At 49.5% G+C, this 15,677-nt stretch overlaps 1 protein-coding gene across 1 annotated transcript in view; it reads left to right on the forward strand.

Moving 5' to 3' along the window:
* The window catches only part of LOC130117290 (E3 ubiquitin-protein ligase RNF43), a 128,506-nt gene that overhangs the window by 91,833 nt on the left and 20,996 nt on the right, over positions 1 to 15,677 (forward strand). The window contains exon 2 of the mRNA XM_056285500.1: positions 362 to 475. Within this exon, the coding sequence (XP_056141475.1) occupies positions 362 to 475 (114 nt within the window). The remainder of the gene's footprint in view (positions 1 to 361; positions 476 to 15,677) is intronic.

Genomic DNA, 15,677 nt, shown 5'->3' on the forward strand with positions numbered 1-15,677 from the left:
TCCATGTAATCGATTTTGCAGGGCGGAGAATGTTTCTCTCTGCCTGTTTCTCCTTTCCTCCTTCCTTAATGTTGGGGATGGCAACAACATGGAAATGCTTATATCCAGAACATAAACGCTTTTACAACTACAACAAAGGGTTCTTGAAAATGCCTTGCTCCAAAATCACGACTCTGTTTTTCCATCATGCCAATTTCCAGCGGCTAAATGCACAAAAAGCATGAAATACCTTTAATGCTTTCCCTACATAGGGGGCGTAGCTTAGCGTTTTTATCTAGCGCAGTATGTACTACGTGAGCTGTTGTAATCGATGCTTACCTGCGTCTCTTTCTTGCCCCCGTCTCCCTTTTTTTTCTCCCAGTATCACCCTCTGTCTCTATGCAACACAAGCGAGGATGAACGGCAAGAAAATAACTTCATCACCATCGTCAAGCTGGAGCGTAGGGTACCCCGCTGTCTGCCTCTGCTGGATAAGGTAGGCCATGCATGCATGGAGTATGTGCACGCACACACACACACACCATCTGATATGTTTCATGATTGAACAATGTGTTGTTTGTCCTTCTCCACCTGGAGGAACCAGTTGAACCTCGCAAGAAATAAGTCGCTCTTTGACTCTTCCCGCTTTTAGCAGAGCGTTTGACAGAAAAACCATCTTAAAGGCTCTTGCTCTGGTACCCTATCCATTCTTGGAGACAGACTTGAGATGGAAGGTGATCTGGAGAGGGACATTTGGCAGGAGTTAAATGTGTTGCTAAGGCCGGAGGAGCATGGATGTGATCGTCGTGGAGACAGGCTGGACAGGAGGAGGGGGGGCGGGGGGGGGGGCTTAGCTCAGTGCTGCTACACAGCCGGGGCAGTGAGCCCTGGCTCTGGATGTAAGGCTTTCAAAGCCCAGCTGTCTCTGGTCCTATTCCAGTCAACCAGACAGCCAGACAGCCAATCACTCAGAACCAGCCAGTTGGTGCTCTCCATTTCTGCTCCCCTCTAATATGAGCGCCATGAGGCCACCATAGATTCCACCCGAGCTGGTTAGGATGTATGTGTTACTGCAACAAAGCTGCCCTAAACCTCCCTCTTGTCTAAGTAGTCTAACATACGCTGGCTGCCATGGCCTCCTTTACAGTAGTGTGATTTAGAACTATTGCTATTTTTTCCTGGTTTTTAAAGTGGTAACAAATGAGCGGGCTGGAGTATAGTTACACAAAATGTCTTTTTTTAGGCTGTGTTTTCTTTTCCTCTAATTTAAAGCCGTGTTTAGGAGCTGCCCTCCGTGGCAACGATGTGGAGACATTCCCACACTTCCCCGCTCCTGCCTTTTCCTCCTCCGGTTGCTTCTTCAGTGGGAACTGAACCAGCAGTTGGGTCGGGGGGGTGGGGGTGGGGGTGGGGGGTCACTCGAGGCTGACTCCAAAACAAGCTTGATTAAAGCTGAAACGGCGACACTTTGTTGTCCCCTAAACTAAACCAAGTCTCTTCCTTCTTGTGCATCCCCTGAAAAAAAAAAAAGAAGGTTGTTGCTTCCGAGTGCTTTCTCCTTCCCAGCAGAAACCTTTGAGACTGGGTTGGAGTGTATATGTGTGTGTGTGTGTGTGTGGGGGGGTCTGCCTTTTTGTTTTGGTTGTCTGGAAAGTATGTGTTGCAATAAAGTCCACTCCAGCCACCTGCATCCTTGTTTCCTCAGAGGGAGTCAAAGCTTATGGTTGTGGTGGATTTACTGGGTATTCATCATGCAGCTGCTGAAGAGCTTGCAGGAGGACTTTTGCAGAGAGGATGAATCAAATGTTTGGGATGTTCAGCGCTGGGCCAGCTATGGCCTCTGGATGGAGCTTGTTTACAGTTTAGTCTGGCTGCAGCCAGCTCCACTGATCTATAGATACTCCGACGGCCACAGAGGGCTCATGTTGCACCACATATGGCTGGGAATAGACCATAAAGCAAACAAAGTGAAGCTCAAAACCTTGGGGGATAAGGTTTCATTGTTGTCCTGTGTTTTTATTTTGGTTTTCCAAGGTTCCTGTCCCTGGCGACGTTGTGCACACAAGAGACGTGCCACATTCCTTTCCTGATTTGTGGCGACTTCTCGCTCAAGTTCTCCCTAATGGGCTTTATGTTACTGCTTGGATCGCACGGTTCCTCTGGAAGGCTTTGAAGCTCGATGCCAGAGAGGGTTTTAAATACTTGATTGCAATTAGAGCTTATTCCTTTTGGGTGGTCACGCCTGCGGTACGCATCGCTGTGACAATGCATAGCAAAGTCATGTACTGAGCTGTGGGGAGCGCCCTCAAATGTCAGTCTGAAGGCGGCATCTGGGCATGTGTCAAAAATACCCTCGCTCGTTTGCGATCATTATTCACCCGTGTGTCCTTTTGCACACTTGGCTTTCCGGAAACCGGAATTAAGGCTACCTCAGTTAAATATTATGAAAGTTGGAGGAAAAGCACGTAAGTTAGAGAGTTTGGATTATTAAAAATGAAATCCATTGCAGCTGAATGCAGCTCGGCAGACGGTTTTGTTGCTTCTGAACCAGCAAAACCGTCTGCTGGTGCAGCAAGGTATTTAAACTAGGTAAGAGTTCTCGAAACAAAAGAACCTGAAAGGCTAGAAATCTTCAAACTTAAATTGCATTGAATTCAAGATATTCGTTCTGGACTGAAGCGTAGCAGTTCTGCACAAAGAGCTTTCTCATTTTACTTATTCTAAGAAGGCTCTTTTTGAGATGAAATAGCTGAATTAGATGACTCGAGATCTTCTGAAGTCATGACTCAAGATCTTCTGAAGTCATGACTCGAGATCTTCTGAAGTCATGACTCGAGATCTTCTGAAGTCATGACTCGAGATCTTCTGAAGTCATGACTCAAGATCTTCTGAAGTCATGACTCAAGGTCTTCTTAAGTTATGACTCAGGATCTTCTGAAGCCATGACTCAAAATCTTCTGAAGTCATGACTCAAGATCTTCTCAAGTCATGACTCAAGATCTTCTCAAGTCATGACTCAAGATCTTCTCAAGTCATGGCTCAAGATCTTCTCAAGTCATGGCTCAAGATCTTCTCAAGTCATGACTCAAGATCTTCTCAAGTCATGACTCAAGATCTTCTCAAGTCATGACTCAAGATCTTCTCAAGTCATGACTCAAGATCTTCTCAAGTCATGGCTCAAGATCTTCTCAAGTCATGACTCAAGATCTTCTCAAGTCATGACTCAAGATCTTCCTAAGTCAACGTAAATGATTGACAAAACAAGACGATAAGATATTCCTATATATGATTTTATGTCTCGCACCCTTTAGTTGACTGGTTAGCACAGTTGCCCGTGGTGCGGGCAACCCGGGTTCGCTTCCCGGCTGCAGTGGCAGTTCGCGGCTGCTCCCTGAATTGGCTACAGTATTATTGCCCTGTGATTGCCTGGCGGCCTATCCAGGGTGTCTCCCCACCTGCCGCCCAATGGCTGCTGGGATAGGTTCCAGCATCCCCGCGACCCTGAGAGCAGGATAAGCAGTTTGGATAATGGATGGATGGATGGATTTTAAGGCTATCGCACTTGTTCAGATAGAATGTTTTGTGGTGAGGAAGGGGGCTCAGGCTAGGAAACTAAAAATGTCCCCGGCTCAAATCCCTGGACCGGCTGGGAAAGCGCTGGTGACATTACTCCATGAGTAATCCTCATGCATGAGAGAGAGGAGTTGCATTTGGCAGCTCCCAGGTGTCAATTCGTGCATCTGTGTGAAAGTAAAGCGGGTTGTTGCTGGAAAAAGAGAGAGAGAGAGAGAGAGTTCAGCTGACTGTGGAGGAGCAAGTCACAAACCCACTTCTGTGTTGAATGCTACACTTCTCGCTATGCAGACGTGTGTATGAGAATTTCTCCACGACCTTAGTGGGTTTTTCTCTGCATCATTAAACAACACAACATAAGCGGGGGGCAGTACTTACCCCCCCCCCACCCACCCACCCCCGGCGTGTAATGCTAGAACTAATCAGCCTGCCTTTCAATCAGCCATCCTGGGTGTTCTGCTCACACCGCAGCCATAGAAATACTCTCTCAGGCATAGTTTGGGAAAACAACCTGACCCAACATGAAAGAAATCCCAGCAGAGACTGCACCAGTATTTCTAGTCTGAACTTAATACGAGGCTTACTTTGCTCTGAACCAGTTCCCTCCACTGCATGGGCACGTAGATCTGAACCAGAGGTGGACTACTGTTCTGGTGACAGCGACCTGCTTTTCTTTTTGGGTTTTTTTACCCCCTCTTTTTTTTTTCTCCCTAATTGTATTGACCAATTACTCTATTTTCGGAGCCGTCCCGGTCGCTGCTCCACCCCCTCTGCCAATCCGGGGAGGGCTGCAGACGACCACACGCCTCCTCCAATACATGTGGAGTCGCCAGCTGCTTCTTTTCACCTGACAGTGAGGAGTTTCACCAGGGGGACGTAGCACATGGGAGGATCATGCCATTCCCCCCCAGTTCCCCCTCCCCCCCTGAACAGGCACCCCCGACCTACCAGAGGAGGCGCTAGTGCAGCGACCAGGACGCATATCCACATCCAGCTTCCCACCCGCAGACACGGCCAATTGTGTCTGTAGGGACGCCCGACCGAGCCAGAGGCAACGTGGGGATTCGAACCGGCGATCCCCGTGTTGGTAGGCAACGGAATAGACCGCAACGCCACCCAGACGCCCCTCGTGAGCCGCTTATAACAGAACTCTATGAGGCACCATCAGTGAGAGAACATCCTTTTGTGAGAGCAGGTCTTACAGTGAGCGGGTCTCTGGCCCGTGTCTCAACATGTCGACTCCCACACAAGGTCTTTCCTATTGATTCTGCTTCTGCATGAAAAGATGTTTTGTACTCAATTGTACAGTAATCCTGCTTTTTTGTTTTTTTTCAAACTTTGGTTTTCAAAAACGTGTGTGTGTGTGCGTGTGTGTGTGTGTGTGTGTGGCTGGCTGGCAAGAACGCTTGAGGGCAATCTTGCTACGATGCAGGATGAAGATCACTTTGTAGGAGTCCCCACGAAGCCTCTGAACATTTTAAATTGTTTTATCTCCTTCCAGACAGATACGACGGGGCCCAGCGGCCTTCGACTGTTATGCTGAAATGGTAGAAATGACCAGGGGATGTAATTTGAGACTACTGAAATCAATTTGAGGAGCAAACATTTGCCCCGACTTGCTGAACCGCTTATCCAGCATTATCCAATATTATGTTTAAGACAGATTTTGAAAACTAGTCAAGGTGGCCAACTGGGGCCAATAATTGTAGCAATAGTCATAGAGCGTGACCAAAGCCTTTTGTGCAGGATGAGTAGTTCCAGGGACAGGAAGTGCTAGAAAAAAAGGGAAACCGAGTGTGAAGTAAATCATGACTCTCAGGACGGTGTTTTCGTCTCTTTCTATCAATTCTGTGTGTGTGTGGGGGTGGGGGTGGGGGGGGTGACATTGACCTCAGGCTGTTCCTGCCTGGTGTTTTTAGCATGGACAGTCTTCCTCTGGTATGTCTTCCCCTTTCCTTCAGTAGCCAGAGTCAGACTTCTCTACTTCATCAGAGACAAATCAGGGAGGAACAAAGAGAGAACATCTGGAAAATTGGGGACTATTTGAGCTTTGAGAGTAAATGCATAAAGCAGCAGGTAGAAAACAGACAATTCGGCCTGTGTGAAATGCGTCAGTGTGAGCAGGTTTTCTGGTCTGTCTTTGATTTCTCTGTCCAGAGGAAATGCATTTGTTTCTTAATTCCTTTTAAAGCCAATACATTTCTCTAGAATGTGATTTTTTTTTTTAGAAAGTTGGAAAGTACATTTTGACAGTTTTATATGTCTCAATATCCTTTACTGCTACTACTTTCGGCTGCTGCCGTCAGGGGTCGCCACAGCGGATCATCCGTTTGCAGTGACTCGATATCATTTGTGTAGTAATAATTGACTGTACGTTACTGTATGGTTGCTCTCGTCTCTGGTTGGTCCTGGCCAGCACCTACCTGTGAGTTATTTATTTAAAACTTTGAAGTTTACATACAAACAGTGTTTGGTACGTTGTTAAGTTAGCTTCGCCCCTATCTGACTAATAGATATGTTAATGTTTGTATTAACAATCTTGTATCCTGGTCAGCTCCCCTACTGTGTGGAGTCCCTCAGGGGTCTATCCTTGGGCCAATCCTCTTCTGTTTATACATACTTTCTCTGGGTCATTTGTCTAGTCACTTTCAAGATATGTCATACCACTGTTATGCCGACGATACTCGGACCTATTTCTCTGCCAAACCAAATAACCTGAATCAACTGTCCTCGCTCCGTGATTGCTTAGCTGCCACCAAAGGCTGGATGTCCCTTAATTTCCTCCATCTAAACCCCGACGGAACAAGCTCTCTCTCTCTCTGTCTCTCTTCTTTTTTTTTTGTGGTCCGCCCCCCCCTTTTTTTCTCCAAAGTTGTATCCGGCCAATTACCCCACTCTTCCGAGCCCACTCTCTGCTCCACCCCCCTCTGCCAATCCGGGGAGGGCTGCGGACTACCACCTGCCTCCTCCGATACATATGGAGTCACCAGCTGCTTCTTTTCACCTGACAGTGAGGAGTTTCACCAGGGGGACGTAGCATGTGGGAGAATCACGTTATTCCCCCCCAGTTCCCCACCCCCCCCTGAACAGGCGCCCCGACCGACCAGAGGAGGCGCTAGTGCAGCAACCAGGACACATAACACATCCGGCTTCCTACCTGCAGACATGGGCAATTGTGTCTGTAGGGACGCCCGATCAAGCCGGAGGTAACACGGGGATTTGAACCGCTGATCCCCATGTTGGCAGGCAACAGAATAGACTGCCACACAAACTGAAGTTCTCTTAATTGGTCCTGAGAACTTTGCCACTGCAGTTGATCAGTTTATTGGTCCACTCCATTCAAACATCAAACCTACGACTAAAAATCTTGGTATCATCTTTGACCAGAATATGTCTTTTGATCACCGTGTTGCTAAGCTTGTCTAATCCCGTTTTCTTCAGCTAAGAAATATTGCGAAAATCAGAAATATTTTGTCTTTTAAGGACATTGAAATATTAATTCACACTTTCATTTTCTCCCGCCTGGATTACTGGAACTCCCTCAACTCTGGCCTCAACCAAGCTACTTTAAATCGTCTACAGCTACAGAATGTCTACAAAATGCAGCTGCTAGACTACTAACCAGAACTAGCCTGTAGGTCCCATATTATCCCTATTGTTGCATCCCTCCATCAGCTTCCCGTACAATTCCGAATCTATAAGATGTTATCGATTACATTTACAGCACTGCGTGATCTTGCCCCCAGTTATATTTCTGATCTTCTCATTCCTCACTCCACTTCCTGACCACTTCCGATCCTCAAACCTTGGCCTTCAATCCATCCCCCACTCCCACTGCAAAACGAAAGGTGACCGCGCCTTTGCAGTTTTAGCCCCCAAGCCTCTGGAATAATCTTCCCCAATCCATCAGACTTGCTGAATCTTTGGACTGTTTTAAGTGGCTTCTAAAAACCCATCTTTTCAGACAAGCCTTTTTATATACCCTCACCCCCGCCTTCTGTTTTGGTTCCTTTTTAGCTTGGTCTGTTACTCCCTATGCCGTATTTTATATTCATCCCATTTATTTTATGTGCTGAGTGTAAAAGCATAAAAGTGCTATATAAGTAACATTTTGCTTACTGACTTACAAATAAGCTCAAAACACAATGTAAAACACCTAACTGTTAAAGATAAATTCAGCTTTCATACGACACCGTGTGAAGGGTTGTTAAAAGTGGGTCTGCTTCAAAACCCGTTTTACGGTTTATGCTCTTCCCCTGCACGGGGTCAAATAGTGAGCTCTTTCGTTTTGCCAAAGGCCGTGTTATCTGTGTTTACCCACAAGTCTACGTGCACTCGACTAGTTTCTTGGAGGAAATCGCTCCCACTGTGATGTGAACCTAGCTTTGGGGCGATCCCGCAACTACCTACCCCCATCTCAGCCCTTCGCCCCATCAGCGGGAACGGACCGAGGGGTTCAAACACGTCAAGTATTTCCATGTTTTAACCTGCAGCCGTCCAGAGACTCTGTCTCACCGTGTCTTCCCCACATATTTTCTACCTTGAGCACCGCGCGCCCTCCGTCCAACTCGGTAGAAACCGTCAGGATTGATAAATCAACTAACTGCTTCCTTCCGCATGTGTTTGACCCTGACGACACAGCTTTCCATCCTGTTTCCTCTGGTGCTAAAGTTAGCCATTGTCTTATCGCGCCGAATCAAAGCATAGCCACACAAGGCAGGGGGAAGTACTTACCCGCACAACATCAACTGTACATGGCCACTCTCGTTTAGTGCCCTCATTAGGGCACTTAGCAGGGACCTTGCCCAAGTTTTGGTTTAATCAGTCGATGTATTCTGGCTGTTGCATTTACCAGAGTCCACAGTTGTTGGTGAGTTGGTCTTTGAGATGGGGGGGGGGGGGGTTCAGTAAGATGGTCGTAGCTGCTACTTGTGTGTACTAATGCCTTGTTCAGTCTACAGGCTTTCTCTCCATGCAGCTCCTGCAGCGCGCGCACACACACACACAAACACACACAAACACACACACACACACTCTGGGGGAAGGTAATTGGGTGCGCATGTGTCTCATTGACTAACTTGACTGATCCTGACTCTCTCTTCCTCCCAAATCGCACACAAACCGGCCCCACCCACCTCGGTGGTGTAGTTGGATGTTGTAGGAGAGGTATTTTCCCAACCCCGGACCCCTTCAACCCTCCTCTGCCCTCCTTAATGTGCACAGGACGATCTTAAAGCAACGTAAGACAAAAACAGAACCTCTCGTAGGTCTTCCCCCACCTATCCACCATCACACCCCTCCGTGCCTGATGGTGTTCACATCAACTTAGTCAGTCCCCTTTTCTTCAGTGATAAAACCAGAAAAAATATCTAATATGTAGAAAGGGGTAGGTCTTGTCAGCAATAATGATGACTCTGCATACAGGATGGAGGTGGAGCAGCTAACTGCAAGGTGCGAATCCCACCATCTCCCCCTGAAAATACGTGAAACAAAAGACATGGTAATTGACTTCAGGAGGGCCGGCAGGCGCCATCATACGCCGCCGGCCATCGATGGCGCCACTGTGGAGGGGGTCAGTAACATCAAGTTCTGGGGAGTGCCCTTGGCGGACGACCTGACCCCAGCCATTAACACATTGGCCATGGCTAAACTCAGGAATCAGGAGTCGTTTCCCCCAGCCCACAGCAGTGCAACACAAAGACAAAAACATATATCCAAACTACAAAAAAACCCAGAAAAACTACAAAAACACTATATCCAACATCCATCCATCCATCCATGCATTATCCAAACCCATTATCCTACTGAGGGTCGTGGGGATGCTGGAGCCTAGCCCAGCAGTCCTATCAAAGAAAAATTCCAGTCTGCATGGGCTAGCGGTTAGCTTAGCCTGACCCGCTTCCGCGTCCTGTCAGACCGCCCTTGGTGTTTCCTCCTCGGGCGCAGCTCCAGGCAGGGCCGTGGTTCTTGGGCCCACTGGATGCAGCAGACCAGGTTCTTCCAGCCGATCCAATGCTAGCTTTCCCAGCCAGATGCCCTCGACACACCTCCCCACGCTCCACACAACGACGCCACAAACACGTTCAATGCTAGGTGAAGCCGCCGCCAGACCGCCCCCGGTGTTATCGGAACTGCCGGTCTGTATGGGCTAGCAGCTAGCTTAGCCTGCCCCACTTCAGCGTCCTGTCAGGCCGCCATCGGTGTTGCCACGGTCCCTGGGCCCAAAGGATGAGGCAGACCATGCTCCCCAAGCCTATCTAGCACCAGCTCTCCCAGCCATCAAATGAAGACAAACTTAAATCAAATCAAATCAATTTTATTTGTATAGCCCAATATCACAAATTACAAATTTGCCTCAGTGGGCTTAACAGCAACACAACATCCTGTCCTTAGACCCTCTCATCAGATAAGGAAAAGCTCCCTAAAAAAACCCTTTAACAGGGAGAAAAAATAGGAAGAACCTCAGGGAGAGCAACAGAGGAGGGATCTCTCTCCCAAGATGGACAGCGTGCAATTGATGTTGTGTTCACGCAATTTACACAATACAACATTGAAAGAGGATAACAGAATTATAATGGACATACAATTTATGCAGAACATGATGCACAGGATGCAACTTAGAAGGAGATGTGGACCATGACACTGGATGGATGGTACTGAGGGAGGCTGCCACAAACATAAGTTCGCGCCGCCATCTTCCCACACCGGTACTGGGTGAGGCCGCTGCAAACCTGAATTCGCGCCGCCATCTTCCCACACCGGAACCGGAAGCTTCCCAAGGGCCCAACAGCGGCTCCATCCCCTCCGGAGATTTAAAAGGGCAAGTCTCCCCACTCAGTCTCACTTCTTGGTTCGGCAACTGCAAAGTGACCAAACAACACCAGCTGAACAGGATAATGACGACAGCTAGCAAGATCGTTTGTGCCCCTCTCCCCTTCCTGTTAGAGATTTACCATCAACGCTGTGTTCGCAGAGCCTCCAGCATCATTAAGCATCCCCGCCACCCTTCTCACAGCCTGTTCCCCCTCCTGCCGTCCGGACGAGGTACAGGAGCATCTCTGCTAAATCCAGCAGGATGCTAAATAGCCTCTACCCACGAGCAGTCAGGATCATTAACAAACTGTGTCCTCCCCACGGCCATGCCCCCCCCATCTACCGTCTAACCCCTCCCCCCATCTACCCTCTAACCCCCCCCATCATTACTGGTCACTCGTTGACAGACACCAGCCGTCAGCATTGAACTGAACTTGCACTCGAATGGACTTTGTGTTGTTTTGTTTTGTTCTCTCTGTTTTTTTGTTTTTAGTGGTATCATTTTTAGGGAATTTTAAGATAAATATTGTTGTCTTTTCCGTTGCACTGCTGTGGGCTGGGCGGAACGGCATTTCGTTCTTACTTATGTACACGTAATGAAATGAAAATAAATTGAATCTGAAATCTTCTCCGTGGTGTTGTGACTGACAATGTGGATATTGATGACGGTGTGTGCTTCTGTGCCTGTGTGAGTAGGTTTGTGTGTGTGTGTGTGTGTGTGTGTGTCTATCAGCCTATGAACAGTTGCTTTTACGCGTTTGTTAGGAGGCCGACATGGAAATGTGACTGCCAGTCGCCGCGTGACCATCGTGTGTACACGGCCTAGCTTGTGATTTTATAGGTTAGAGATTTACAGGTTGTGTTAGTATTCCTGCCTGAACATAACGTGTGTTGTGATGTGAATAACAACAAGAAACCGGAGTAGACAAGATGCGCTAGTCCCTAACGGTAAGGTAGCAGGTACGTGGTATGTTTTGTGACGTGTTGTTTTGCAGTGGCTTCAGCAGATGTGTTAGCTGTAATTGCTGCACAGTTTGCAGACGACCGAGTGTTTTACTTGCAGGGCATCATGGGCCTTCAAACAGCAAAACGGCAGTGTGCAGGTCCAGCTCCTGGGACTGCATTTACTTGATTTTAAAAACGAAAAGTGTGAAATTTAAATGGCCAAGCATCCGGTAGGTGGAACGCAGGCCGGTCAGAAGGGTTCTTCTGTAAAAGTTCAGTGTTCCTCACATGTGGCCTTCACCTCACGCTGGCCAGCCAAGTATATTTGGAGTCCCGTTTTTACAATTTTCTTTTTTTTTTCTTCTCTCCATCTGAGAAAACAACACTGTCCATGATCAGTTAACCAGAGGAAAATCTCCCCTCGTTCTACCCCCCCCCCCACACCACCCCACCCCACCCCTCTTCCTTCTGCTTTTGCATGCTCACAACTTGCAAAGAGGGATGTGCACAAGCTCACACTGCAGACAAACAGACAGGGATACAGAGTGAGAGCGAGATAGCGAGAGGGGGAGGAAGGGCGAGAGGAAGAGAGAGGGAGGAAGAGAGTGCGATACAGAGAGAGGGAAAGAGATAGAGCGGGGGAGAGAGAGAGACGAGAGAGAGAGGGGGGAGAGAGGGAGATAGAGAGAAGGAGTGAGAGGGAGAGAATGAAATACAAGAGGAAGAGAGTGAGGGAGAGAGTGAGAGAGTGAAATACAAGAGAGGAAGAGAGAGGGAGAGACAGAGAGGAAGAGAGTGAGGGAGAGAGTGAAATACAAGAGAGGAAGAGCGAGGGAGATAGAGAGAGGGAGAGACAGAGAGGAAGAGAGTGAGGGAGAGAGTGAAATACAAGAGGAAGAGAGTGAGGGAGAGAGTGAGAGAGTGAAATACAAGAGAGGAAGAGAGAGGGAGAGACAGAGAGGAAGAGAGTGAGGGAGAGAGTGAAATACAAGAGAGGAAGAGCGAGGGAGACAGAGAGAGGGAGAGATGCCGGCCCAAATTTTGTGAAGTGTTTGCGAGCGCTCGCATTATTGTGCGATGACACTCTGACTTTGGAAGTGGCCTTGAATTTGATGAAAGAAAACATGCCCGGTGTGGCCCCGGCAACTGCGCTAGCTCCTCAGCACTGATACAAGTATGTACACACACTGACACACACACACACACACACACACACACACACACACACACACACACACTGACACACCAACATGGCAGCGGTGCAGACTAGCGCTGGAAGTATTTCACTATGAAATTCCGGTTGTGATGAACCTCCATGAAGCGGCTGCCCGGTTTGAAGTGCACGTCCGGACAAACTGCTGATAATTCCCCCTTTGTTGTCGCCCAGACCACAGCAGGCCTCCCCCACAGGGCCAGCCAACGCTGGAACGAGGAGGAGCGCCGAGCTCCCATGGAGCTCCCATTCGTGCCGTAGTTAACGCCGAGCTCGTCCGGAAGTTTCTGCACACTAGCGCTAACTCGTCGCGGTGTAGCGTTTTCTGAGCCGCAGCTAGCCGCTGTGTGAATCTACCCCAAGTCTGTTATTGGGGGGTGGGGGTGGTGGTGGTGGGGGGGGGCGGTCTACTTTATATGCAAATTCGTGCCATTCCCAGCCCGAGAGGGAAGTACAGTATGAAACACTAGCACAATTAAACCGGGGGGTGGGTGGGGAGGGGGGACTGTGTGCATGCGGCTGGCCGGGCCCTGCAGACACATGGCTCAGCTGCAGAATAGACTAAATCTACATTAATCGCGGTGTCCAAACAAGCAGTAAGCCTGCAGTGAATGTGGCGGTGCTGTGTGGCCCAGCCCTCAGCCTCGGGCTGCCGAGGGATGAATAAACATATCCTCGGTATGAATAGAAAGCTAAGGCTGAAAGTCCCTCCAGCCTGTCATTGCTTTATTTAATTACAGATTTGGACTTTTTTTTTTTTTTTGTGATCGGATGTTCTTTCTTTCTTTCTTTTTTTTTTCGCCCTTTCATTCCTTTCAGCTAGATCTGGGGATTATAGAGCGTTCTCTATTCATTTCCAAGCCAAGACTTTTGCTGATACTACGCACACGCGACACTCGGGAGCGGTCAAAACGCAAAGGTCACAGGGGAGCTGGCGTCCCTGACGAAGACCTTCTGAGGTCCTCTGTCACCTGCGTGGGGCGGGCGGGGCCGGGGGGCCGAGGGTCTCTTCATTAGATAGATGTACTGTACCGTGGTGTATTTCGGCTCGGTGTAACTGGAGAATCAGCCCGAGCGGGGAGCCGGCTTTTATCCCGGCGAGACCTTTCACAGGGGAGCTGGCCTTTGTAGAGGTTCAACAATGAAAAGGAATCCTTCAGGTTCGCCTCCTCAATGGGAAAGTGCATTCCTGCCTTTGTCACCGCTTCAGAAGCAGGTGGTGTGCTTTGCATTTCACAGCTTTCCGCGGCATTTCATGTGGTTCGGAGCAACGGTTTTGTCTGCCCGGCTGGAAGACACAGAGTATGGAAAACAAACATTGGGATTGCGTGTTCCGCATTTAACTTGGCTGTGCACGTGAAGGACAGAAGGTGGTGTGGTTGTAGACATCCTGGAAGACGGAGAAAACGTCTTCTAGTCGTGTTTAGGAAAGACTCGAGGGTCAAAAGGTCGTAGATGTTGGGAGGAGACAGGCTCGTCTACGGGGAAGTTGGGAAGCGTGGTTTGGTCCTCAGTGGAGGGGGAGCTGAGGCTGAGGGGGGGGGGTGAGGTTGACGACCATCAGGGTTATCATTTAATCCACGGGTCACCGTTTAGCCTGCGGATGGGACTAAAGTGCAGATGGGTGGAGAAAGAAACTGACCTCGCGCCGTGTTTCGCTTCTCGACCTGCAGGTCAGAGAGCCCACAGAGCAGGTCTGAACAGAAGTGGCCCCGGGACCTCCAGCATCACTGTCCTTCTGTGCCGTTTGAAAGTCTTGTGGTTTCCACAGCTTGGTCGTAGGGGTGGGTTGTGGTTGTCGGCTACACCGTCTTCTCATCCTGTCAGAAGTAGGTGGAGAATCCTCCGGGAAGAATACATGGAAAACTCTCCTATAGTGTCTGTTGGAAAATATATACAGCAGCCCCCCCCCCCCCCAAAAAAAACCAAACAAACAAACGGGACGTCCAGGTGGTGTAGCGGGCTATTCCGTTGCCTATCAACACAGGAATCGCCGGTTCGAATCCCCATGTTACCCCCCGGCTTGGTCGGGCGTCCCTCCAGACACAATTGGCCGTGTGTGCGGGTGGGAAGCCGGGTGTGGGTATGTGTCCTGGTTGTGGCACTAGCGCCTCCTCTGGTCAGTCGGGGCGCCTGTTCGGAGGGGGGGACCGGGGGATAGCGTGGTCCTCCCACGTACTACGTCCCCCTGCGAAACTCCTCACTGTCAGGTGACAAGAAGTGGCTGGCGACTCCCCATGTATCGGAGGAGGCCAGCCCAGTATCACACCAAAGCGTGTAATACTCCCACCGGTCCAGCGTGTCCGTGTCACGGTTTGCCTCGCTCAGGCGTGAAAAGTGCACGCGTGTATGAGGGTGCAGTGCCAGCAGGGGGCGATGGTTCATTCAATGCCGGAAACTCCCTAATGGAGGAAAAGAAGCATACAGCATTTTCCAAAATCCCTCCCCTAACCCTAACCCTAACACTAACCCTAACACTAACCGCCTTCGCCTCCTAATCATCCCCCTGCTGGCACTGCACCTTCATACACGCGTGTACTTTTCACACCTAAGCGAGGCAAACCACGACACTGATACCTCGGACCGGCGGGTGTATCACACACTTTGGCGTGATACCGGGTTGAGGAGGCACGTGGCAGTCTGCAGCCCTCCCCGGATCGGCAGAGGGGGTGGAGCAGCGGCCGGGAGGAGGAGTGAGGTAATTGGCCGAGTAGAATTTGGGGGGACAAACAGACAAACAAACAAAACAAGTCCCCCTGCTGCTTCTAAGCTCGCACCCTGGTGCTTGGGCCCTCTCCTGGTATCTGATGCCGGTGCTGCTAAAGACAAGCGGTGGCTGCAGGAGTTGGGGCGGTAACACGGGATGACATCAGCCTCACCACACAGACAAACACTTAGGAGGTGTTTGCTTTCATCAGTCTCGTCAGTTTTTAACTCTTTCTCTTTTCCCTGGCCCCCCCCGCCCCGCCCCCGCCCCCCCCCCGGGCCCTCGGTGAACTGAGCCGTGGCTCTGCTGTGGCACCACATGAGAGGCACGCTAAGATCATCTGGAGGCGTACAGTCTTTCTCCCTTTCAGGACATTATTGTTATTATTGTTGTTGTTGTTGTTATAATTATGGCGGCAGAACGGAGCAGGGAGCTGCCGGTGGTCTG

The sequence above is a fragment of the Lampris incognitus genome, chromosome 8, assembly GCF_029633865.1.
Source record: "Lampris incognitus isolate fLamInc1 chromosome 8, fLamInc1.hap2, whole genome shotgun sequence".
NCBI lineage: Eukaryota > Metazoa > Chordata > Actinopteri > Lampriformes > Lampridae > Lampris > Lampris incognitus.